This window comes from Cibotium barometz, chromosome 64 (assembly GCF_041138505.1).
Source record: "Cibotium barometz isolate CiBa-2024 chromosome 64, ASM4113850v1, whole genome shotgun sequence".
Classification (NCBI taxonomy): Eukaryota; Viridiplantae; Streptophyta; class Polypodiopsida; order Cyatheales; family Cibotiaceae; genus Cibotium; species Cibotium barometz.
The window spans coordinates 4,549,483-4,560,277 of record NC_141109.1 but is presented as its reverse complement, the minus strand read 5'-3'; the positions used below and the strand labels follow the sequence as shown (position 1 = coordinate 4,560,277).

The following is a 10,795-nucleotide window of genomic DNA, read 5'->3' as shown; positions in this document are numbered from 1 at the left end:
GATGATACCTTTTGTTCTAAAGTTCCCCCTGAAATTATGTGATCATAGTGAAATCAAATAATTGTGGGCTCATCTAGGTAACTTTTGTGAGTGGTTGCTTGTTCAAGTTATTTGTTAGTGTGATGTATTAACCTAAACGATGTACCCACGCTTGACTTAAGGGAGCTACTTTTTTCTTTTCTTATATTTGATGGTGTGATGCATTAACCTAAGAGATGTGCTCCCCCTTTAGTTAAGGGACTTACTTTTTGCAATGAAAGGGGATTGGTAAGTCATGCAAGTGAACACGTACTCACCTCCATTTTGGGTCTTATTGGGAATCAGGCTTGATTTTTGGCGGGCACCCTTGCCCTTGGGTTTGGTGAAATATAGCAAGCTTTTTTTAAATTGTAGTGTAAATTTTGATAGGCATTTTAAAATTTTGCAAGTGTTTTACAGCAACTATGCTTGGAATGACCAATGGGCTTTGATTGCAATCAGGAGCTAATATGAGCAGTATATAAAAAGTGAGATCTCCTTAGTTCCGGCTCTAACTCCTTTTAGGAGAGCAATGAGGCAATGACATTAAAAAGCAATAGTACAAATTGGGCCATGCGGGTGCAGTGTTTTGTAAAAGTATTGTAATAGTTAGACAAAGCGTAGGTAGAATCTTGATCAATAAGGTAGGTAAATTACATTAATATCCACATGAACTTTGCAAAAGTATTGTAATAGTTATATTGTAATAGTTAGACAAAGCGTAGGTAGAATCTTGTTCAATAAGGTAGGTAAATTACATTAATATCCACATGAACTTTGTAAAAGTATTGTAATAGTTAGACAAAGATGTACTTAGGTAGAATCTTGATCAATAAGGTAAGGGGGTGGTTTGTACTATAACCCTTGATTCTTCGACAAGATAACCATTGCTTCTCTCTCTTTCTCTGTGTCTCCCCCCCCTCCACACAAAGCTTTCTACCATTCTCATCATGGGTTCTATGAGCTTTGGCATGCCTGAATACCTGTCGTTTGGCCAAATTCTGCTCGATGACTCCTACCTGCAAGCTGTTTATGCCAATCTGCATGAAGACCAGATCAAGCGGCAACAAACCGTGAGAAATCGGAAAGCAAAGTGCACCACCAAACCAAGCTCAGGCGCATCATCCCCTCCTTCTTCCCCTTCTTATAATTCCACCAAAGGCGGCTCCCCCATAGCCATGCCCAAGATGCAGATCCTTTGCCCCATACAAGAAGCAGCAGAAGAATCATTCATTGCACCTGACTTGCCCTCCGGAATTGAGGTACCCCAACCCTCTAATCCGTCTTAGTGTAGCCTCCCTAATCTTCTTAGAAAGGATAATCTAAGAGCTAAGCTGTTGCCTGGGTGCTTGTCTTCGTCTTAATCTCTCCTGTTTCGTATGCAGGACACCGAGTTAGAGTCGAAATTGATAGTGTTTATATTGCAGGAATGTATTAAGCAGTAGTGTGGGCGTGTATTTTGATGGATTTGTGGGCAAATTCTCTCCAATTAAGTGTTGAAATTGAGTGAAGACAACCCTAAGAATATTCTGTGAAAACTAAGGCAAAGCCAAGATACAGAGTGTAAAGATGGTATGTTTTACTTCTAACCTAAGGTTTTGTCGCTAACCTAAGTTAAGGTCTAATCTAACTTTGGTTCTAACCTAATCAACTCCCATTTTTGAAGTTTTATGGTTTATTAAAATTATAGAATTGCACACTCATTTATGGTGTGGAGTAGTTCTTTTAGTCTCATTTTCTCCAAAGATAATGGGCAGATGTGGGTCCTCAATTGTCAACAACTTGCTGATCAAATGGTTTTAGTTTTCTATGCTTTTTTGATATTTTTACTTTTAAGCTATGAAATTATTATTTTCATTGTTCTTTTTAGAAGGCTAATTGTCTTTTTTCCAAGTGTCTTTAAATTTCTCAATTTTTATAATTATTCACACTCACTTTTTTTGTGGTTGGTAGGTGGTCATATGACTCCTACCCGTCAAATATTATGAGTGTAAGTAATTTATTTTCTGAGTCATGAAAATCGAACAAGCCTTTATTTTCCTTCAAAGTAAAATTGGCAAATTTCACAATCTCTGAGTCTCTCTTTTCTTATTATTATTTTTCAAATGGATAAAATTGGTGAATTTCTCAATCTTTGCATCGCTCTTTTCTTTTTTCTTGCTTTTTCACACGAGAGCTAGAAAAAATGGTGGTACTTGAATAATCATAACCAAGCAAAAGAGGGACTTAGAGATTCAAAAATTCATCAATTTTACGTAGGAGAAAAAACGCAGACATTGAATCGAGAAATTTTTCCTCCTAGCACAGAGGTAGCACCCTCACCTAGGTGTTGGGTTTGAATCTACCCACTTCTATAGTTGAATGTGATGGCATGTAGTAGTACTCTTTTTTTTTTTCGTGAAATGGTGTTTTATATTATATATAAAATGTACATCAGCCACATGGCTCACACAGAACCTATGGCCCCAAACAAAACCCCCACAAAAGATCCTCTAAAGGATCATGACCATGCAAACCTGTACACTAATAAGAAAGCCTCCTAGCCAAATAAGCATCCCAGATATAAAAGCATCAAAGATGAGCTAGCCGAGCCGCTGTAGACCATAGCGAAATAACATTTGCATCTAGTAGCTGAGCTGAGAGAAGAGAAGAAAACTGCCAAAGCAGCAAACCGCGGATACGTAGAATGTGCCCATGTATTCCAGACAAGGAATAAAAAATGAACCCATTCCGTGTAGTCCAAATATGCCAAAGTCCTGTCCATCTAAGGAAATGGAATATCACAAGGTGACTGTCTGAAGTAATGACTTGAGGACAAATCCCAAATATCCACTGATGGGTCGAAACAGTAGACCTCTCTACTGCCTCCCAAACGCGAGAGACAAAAGACCAAATCTGACGGGCCACTGGACAACTCATGAACAGATGCATAACTGTTTCAGTGCATGTCATGCAGAAGAAGCAAGAGGCCAGTGTAATTTTACGACGGCTCAGCTGATACGTAGAATGTGCCCATGTATTCCAGACAAGGAATCAAAAATGAACCCATTCCGTGTAGTCCAAATATGCCAAAGTCCTGTCCATCTAAGGAAATGGAATATCACAAGGTGACTGTCTGAAGTAATGACTTGAGGACAAATCCCAAATATCCACTGATGAGCCGAAACAGTAGACCTCTCTACTGCCTCCCAAACGCGAGAGACAAAAGACCAAATCTGACGAGCCACTGGACAACTCATGAACAGATGCATAACTGTTTCAAAGTCCTGTCCATCTAAGGAAATGGAATATCACAAGGTGACTGTCTGAAGTAATGACTTGAGGACAAATCCCAAATATCCACTGATGAGCCGAAACAGTAGACCTCTCTACTGCCTCCCAAACGCGAGAGACAAAAGACCAAATCTGACGGGCCACTGGACAACTCATGAACAGATGCATAACTGTTTCAGTGCATGTCGTGCAGAAGAAGCAAGAGGCCAGTGTAATTTTACGACGGCATGTAGTACTCTCTCTCTCTCTCTCTCTCTCTCTCTCTCTCTCTCTCTCTCTCTCTCTCTCTCTCTCCCCTCCCCAAAAAAAGTGTTCTAAATCTTTTCTCATGATGCTCCCTAAATTATGATTGAATATTTGATACCTAACTCTCCTTGTATTTGATTGATACCTAACTCTGCTTGTATTTGATTGATACCTAACTCTGCTTGTATTTGATTGATACCTAACTCTGCTTGTATTTGATTGATACCTAACTCTTCTTGTATTTGATTGATACCTAACTCTTCTTGTATTTGATTATGATTATTGAAGCTAACATTTATGCCTACTTCATAATGATATGACTTATTTAATTTATGTTTCTTTTATACAAATTAAACCTTTGATTGTTGCTTAATTTTTATAGTTACATAATTGGTAATTCATGATTTGGTGTTTTTTTGGTACTTGCATTGCACCTTCTCATATAGAAATGTTGTAGAAAAAGGGGTAAAGATCTGTGTGTGTGTGTGTGTGTGTGTGTGTGTGTGTGTGTGTGTGTGTTAATTAACGTCAAGAGCTTACCTTAGCCTTGCCGAAGCATGTGTTGATGGGCCTTGACTTAGAGGCGCAACTTCTTGATGTGGGCGCTCTAACTCACCTGCCGTGTCCTTACTCTGTTGTCACACAGGAATGATCATTGCCAATGGACCATGACTCGAAGGCTAGAAAGCTTGAGAGTAGTTACTTGCTTACTAGCTTGATTACTTGTTCCCCCAACCTTGTCAACTACTACCGCAACTCAATCCCTCGCTCTCAAGCACTAAGCGCTTTTATTGTAACTCTCTTTTTTAGTAAAAGAATTCTCGACTCCACCACATGCCTTTCATGTAAATTTAGGTCATGCTCTCTCTTAGTAGCTTTCTTCATGAGTCCCTCGTTGCCTTTTGGCTCTGAACAGTAATGAGCTACGAGGGCTATTGGCTGGTCCTGTCATGTAGTGCCGTTTATAATGGTGGTACGGTGCGACTCGACCCACATCAAGGCACCCTTTGGGCCATGAAAAGAGGTTCATCTTCTTGGTGGTTTTCTCTTACAAAAGGTGGGAGAAGATGAGGAAGCTAATGCAAGAGAAAATCCTACAAAAAAACTTATCTAGCATGCATCCCTCAAGCAAACGAGATTCAAAAGGTGGGGGGAGAAGAGTAAGCTAATGCAAGCTTCAAACAAACCTATCTAGCATGCATCCATCAAGCAAACAAGATTCAACACCATACAAGCAAGCAAGAGTAGAGAAGGAACCTCACAAGTATTCTATTTCAAGGGAGTGGATTGTGTATTGCTTATTATCAAAAATGACTTATATACAAGTGACTAGTTTTCACACTAGGTAAGTCACAAATGACTTATATACAAGTCACTAGTTTTCACGAGGTTTTCACACTAGGTCAGCGAAAACTTAAAAATGGTTAAGTCTCTATTACTAGTCTTAAGCAACTATGTACATGGAGTCATACATTTTCTATAAGCACAAGGTAAGGCTGATTTATATATTCTAACACCATCTTATAAAGTTTGAGCGACCTAGTTTTCATACTAGGTCGGTCAAACTTAAACTTATGGTTCACTCTCTATTACTAGTCTTAAGCAAGTATGTACATCGAGTCAGATTTTTCTTATAAGCACAAGGTAAGGCTACTTTATATGTTCTAACACCATCTTATAAAGTCTTAAGCAAATACATACACGAACTCACTCTATTAGACAACACAAGGTAAGGCCGCTTTATATGTTCCAACATGGTGTTACAAAGAATAAGTGTCCATTATCGAGTGCCTTATTACGATAGGTCAAGTAGGTGAAACCATGCTAGTCTATGGAGCGGCTTTAACATACCACCCTTCCTAATAATGACCATGTTCTCACGTCACCCAAGTTAGTGTAAAGTACCTACTAGGGTGGAAAGGTGTGGATGGTTGAAGATACTCCATGAAGTAGCCAAAACAAATTAAGTGGCATCCCATTGCTCGTGGACGCAGGGAATATTGGTGAGATAAGCATTGAGTAGTGGTAGGTAGCTTGTCGAGGCAACATGGAGGCCTCTGTTAGTTGTGGAAGTGGCATGGACACTTCAAAAATAGGTAGTGGATAGATGTGGTCCGCACCTTGTGATTGGCAGAATGAGGACTAGGACCACCATGGAATGCTTTGCATGGGTAGGTGGCAAGCTGGTGTTGAGATATCGAGCTCATCTAGTGAGGCGGTGGACACTAATGACCTGCCTGGGGGATAGGCCCCATACTTACACCACTGGCATGGTTGGTGAGATCATGGGTGATATGCGGCTAGTGGGATGACAGGTTGGCATAGTTATAGCGCCTGCTCATTTAGTTGGGTTCACACTATAGAGAACCCTAGTATGTATTTGGTTGAGTACCTTTTTCATATTGTGTGTACTCTTATCTTTGCATATGGGGTGTTGAATGTTGTGTGAAGAAGAAGAAGATTTTCAGCCTCTCACCTTGTGTGTTCTCTTTTAGGGTTTTATGAGTGTGTGTGTGCTTGTTGCAAGAGTTCAAGCTCTCTTCTCCCCTGCATCTTTTCATGGTATCAGAGCCTGGTTCGCTGAGCTGCAAGCAAGAGAAGCATAGGAAGCGGTACGAGGGTAAGAGCTTCATCTACTCTTCCCTATTTTTGTATTGGTGACTACACCCTTGTCGGGAGCTCTACGGGAGGCACCGGCAAACAATCTCTGATTTTCTTCGCGGGCTATAAAGCTATAGGGCAACTATACGGTCCCATTGGACAAAAATTTTTGGGCCGAAAATGCATTTCGGGCGCGTTAGGACCTCCGTTTTCGAAAAGCAGGCGATTTCGAGCACAGGACGGGTAAGTCATCGATTCTATGCAGAACTTTGTTTTAAGAACTGCAGGAAGATAGATTGGTTGTGCAGACATTATGTGTGCTGCAAGGAGGTCAAACAGTTGCCATTGGATGTATGTATGCACATTGAGGTCACTGGTTGTGACATTTGAGTGTAGTACAGTACCGCTGTAGAAAATACAGCAGTTTGTGCAGGACAAACCAGAGTGTTGTTTGTGGTAAATTTATGTGTCTGGCGGCAAGATGTCAAATTGTGAAATCCCTATTTCCACCGCGCAACGGATTCAGGGTGCTAGTAGCGGAAGTAGCCTTTCTTGCACGGGCCAGGGTCCCACACTCGGGGCCTCGTCCACAGATATCCGGACAAAAGACTAATCCGTCGGTTTTTCCAAAACCAAACCCGGAAAAACTTCCTTTATCCGGAAAGCACGGGCGATTCCACCAGGATAACTTTTTACTCTAACGTAGTCAAGACCATTACTGATCAAACTGATCCGACTGCACCTTTAAAGGTACTTGGTCAATCAAGGACGAAACTTGCACTTGGATCATTGGGATCAACGCTTTTTTCCCCATCAAGAGGCACAGCCGTTGATTCCTATCCATAGAACAATTACTATCCGAGATTTACTTCATCTATCGTAATAACAGAAATTGAGTCTTGATTTACGGATCCATCAGTCCAGCCTAACCCCATCCAGTCCCATGGGTTAGCCAACCTCCCAACCACTGTAGTGATGGGATCCAATTAGGAATTTGGTTAGGTTTTGTCCCGGGTACCAGGGAAAAGAGTTCCTAGGCCCCCTAGCCGGAAGTTCATACAAACATAAAACTAGTCACACCACTTACACACCCAATATGAAATTGCCTTTTTCTCAGCATCAATTAACTTTCAAACAATCCTTTAATGAAACCATTATGTCACTAGTGACAATCCTCAAAGTCTTTGGTTGAATCCTTATTTCCCGTCATTCATTCATCGGTGTACTTATGGCATCATTGGCAACCAGAACGCTCACCTCCTGTTCACTCAGGGGCCTTTTCCATAGTTCCTAGCTCATAGTAACCGGCAATATATTCATATAATAGAATGGAATCTCCGTGGAAGATCAGCAAGATCAACCCACAGATCCATATAAAAGAGCCATGGACTCATCCGTTGAGGACCAGCAAGGTCAATCAACCACATCCATGCCCGGTTTCAGAAAACAACTCTTACTCCTTGTTCCAATATCTTCCACGACGCACGTGTGGATATCTTCGGCGACCCAGAGCCCGAGCACCGTATGGTTAGCACCCTCTAGGATCCTTCGCAGGTGACCTAGCGCTTCACTCATAGGCCGCTTCCTTGGTCCCTCATCCACCATACCGGAAGCTCACCATTTAAATCGACCTCGATCGACCTTGCTACGCGAGACGTCCTCCATTGACTCTCCGTCAGCAGTTGCAACTTTATCAGTTCGGTCTTCATGACCTTAATCCTCAAGACGGTCAAAATGCTTCCCCAACATTCTTGACATAAAACAATCATTTACAAACAGTCACAAAATACGGTCATTTACAAACAGTCATTTACAAACAGTCACAAAATACAGTTTCTATAACGAACTCTCGTCTTTCCACATTATCCACTCTCGGACCACATTACTTATTCCCTATTCCATTCAATGTGTACTCATTCTCATCCATTCACTCATATAGACTACACATTATTTCACATACACATTCACATTCATTATTCTACATACATATCCATGTTCGTACGTCCACATCATACATCCAATTTCACATTCATACATACGCATCTACATGCATACATCTATTTTCACATCCACATTATACATACATCCCAATTTCACATTTATACATACGCATCTACATGCATACATCTATTTTCACATTCTCATTCATACATCCACATTCACATACATACATCTACATCCGAATCTATATCCATACATCCACATCCACATCTTCATTCACATTCACATTCACATCCATACATCCACATCTACATACATACATCCATTTTCACATCCTCATTCATACATCCACATCCACATACATACATACATCCGTATCTACATCCATACATCCATACTACATCCATTCTCGCCCTAACACATCCCATATACATCTTATCCCATCAGATACACTCTCTACCTCGTCCCATACACATCTTAACACATCCTAACTCATCTTAACACATTCTATCACATCTCATACACCTCTTATCATATCCTATCACATCTCATACACATCTTATAACATCTTATCACATCTCATACATCTCTTCTCACATCCTATCACTTCCCATACGCATCTTATTACATATTATCACATCTCATTTAAAAATCAATCTTTTATGCATCTTCCTATGCATAAATTCATTTTAAATGAAAATGACACTTTTGAATTAAAATTCCATCTCTTATGCATAAACTCAATTTAGATGAGAATTGACACTTTTGAATTAAAAATCCATCAACTAGAACACTTCTCACTGTTCACCACACCACCCACGCCAGACAGACAGCACAAAACAGGGGCACCATAAATATCATGGAAATTCATCTTATATGCATAATCTTTGGTTTGAAGTAAGGGAAAACATATGGGTATGTGTGCATTGTCTAAGGCTAGCACCCACATTTGGATACCCAAGTCAGCCCCCCTACAAAGCCTCAACCTGGCCTCTCCATCTCTCAAACCCCACACTACAACATAATGGGGGCTTTTAGAGCGATGCTTCCATCGTCACTTTTATGAATAAAACTAGGCGGCATGTTGGGATGGAAATACTGCTATAAACGATCATGGTATTTGTTCGACAATATGAGTATTGCCGCTCTATGGCATTTTACCGATGATTATACCATCAGTTAAATGTCACTTACTTGCTACTATAAAACGACACTCCTAAAGTGGCACTGGGAAATCTTTTTTTTTTGGACAGATTAGGGGATTGCCTCCAATCTTCTATCCCATTTTAGTTTAAATAGTAACAGGAGAATACAAGTTTGAGCAATTCAATGACATATGGTAAAACAACTCTTCTTTTGTTGGGCCATGTCCAACAATCTTCCTATACATTTAAAAAAAAAAGATACAATTAGTTAAAGGAAATAGTTTCAAAAGAAATGAAAGAGGAAAAGGAAAAGGAGGATTTTCCTCCCGAGCCAAAGTGTGATGCTCCTTGCTTCCATAGTCGTGAAGCACTTGTTGTCGCTTGTTGTTTGAAAAGCACATGGATGCTTTCTCACAAAGCTCCGCCCTTGCCTCCACTCCTCTGCGAGCAAATGCTTAGCTTCTCCATGTTGTTCTTGGTCACTCTCTTAATTTTTGCTCTCCTATTAGAGAAAAGCTTTATCCTCTTCTTCATCAAGTCCTTTAAGAAGGCAAGACTTGCATGTAGAATAACAAACTCAACCTTGAGCACATCAATAATATATTACTTTGAGAGCTCATCTTGTGCTTCCCACTTCTTAAAGGAGTTTGTGAACTCTACATTAGCAAGTATATGCATCCGTTTTGTTGACTTGCTTCCCTTGTGCATCCATCATGAGGGCCATATCAACATCCACATTATATGGTAGGGCTCGTGGATCAAATTGTGGATTGGCTCTTACAGGGGTGGCTCAAAATGTGCAAATGATGAATCCCCCTATTTTGAGGAGATGACTCGAGAGACCTAGTGCTGCTTGTGCCAAAGAAAAATCACCCTCCCTCCCCCTTCACTACTACGTCTACCAGACCCCCCAAACTCCCTATACGACATCGTGTTGAAGATGAACGTGAGGGAGTGGGGTGGGTCTAGTCGACATTGGTAGTGTAGGCTCATCACAACCATAGTGTGAAAGGTCTACACCACTTGGACATGCACCTATCAATGGATTGGACTATCCACTTGGACATGCGCCTATCAATGGATTGGACTATCCACATGGAGATGACCGGCCATATGGAGTAGATTACCCATATGGAGTCGATTGGGTTAATGGTATTTTAGCATGCATATAAGATTAAAAGAATTAATTTACAAAATGCATAAAGGAAAAGGGATGTCAAAACATACATGTGTCTATGAGAACTAAGTCCATGCCTATTACCCATATCAATGGTTAATGATATTGAACAGGTTCTCGACATCTCGGTCTTGTGTGATGGGTCGATCGACATTGCCTATATATATAACCCAAACCAAATATATGCATAAGAGTCAATTTCTCCAAGCATGAAACATTCATAAATAGCTATGCATGAAGCTTATGCGTAGAGCCTATGCATAGAGCTTATGTATAAATCTTTGTATAGAACCTACGCATAAAGCCTACACATCAAGCTATGCATAGAGCCTATGCATAAAGCTACGCATAGAGCCTATGCATAAAGCTACGCATAGAGTCTACACATAGGCAC

At 40.5% G+C, this 10,795-nt stretch overlaps 1 protein-coding gene across 3 annotated transcripts; it reads left to right on the top strand.

The window, feature by feature from the left end:
* Positions 1–840: 840 nt before the first annotated feature.
* Positions 841–4,341, top strand: LOC147603231 (uncharacterized). Of its 3 annotated transcripts, none has more exons than XM_086796729.1 (2): positions 841–1,280; positions 1,404–1,529. In XM_086796729.1, exons 1-2 carry the CDS (start codon positions 969–971, stop codon positions 1,461–1,463), a joined length of 372 nt encoding a protein of 123 aa, XP_086652855.1. In that variant the 5' UTR covers positions 841–968; the 3' UTR covers positions 1,464–1,529. The 3 variants fall into 3 exon arrangements, with proteins under 3 accessions (XP_086652855.1, XP_086652856.1, XP_086652857.1); XM_086796730.1 differs by having other exon boundaries at positions 846–1,280; positions 1,446–1,529; XM_086796731.1 differs by lacking the exon at positions 1,404–1,529 and adding an exon at positions 4,184–4,341 and having other exon boundaries at positions 847–1,280.
* Positions 4,342–10,795: the final 6,454 nt, after the last annotated feature.

What these genes read in the sequence shown, in the direction of transcription:
- LOC147603231 (XM_086796729.1), top strand. Translation starts at nt 969, where the DNA reads ATGGGTTCTATGAGCTTTGGCATGCCTGAATACCTGTCGTTTGGCCAA. An exon ending in ACTTGCCCTCCGGAATTGAG is followed by an intron (nt 1,281 to 1,403) that starts GTACCCCAACCC and finishes TTTCGTATGCAG; the next exon opens with GACACCGAGTTAGAGTCGAA.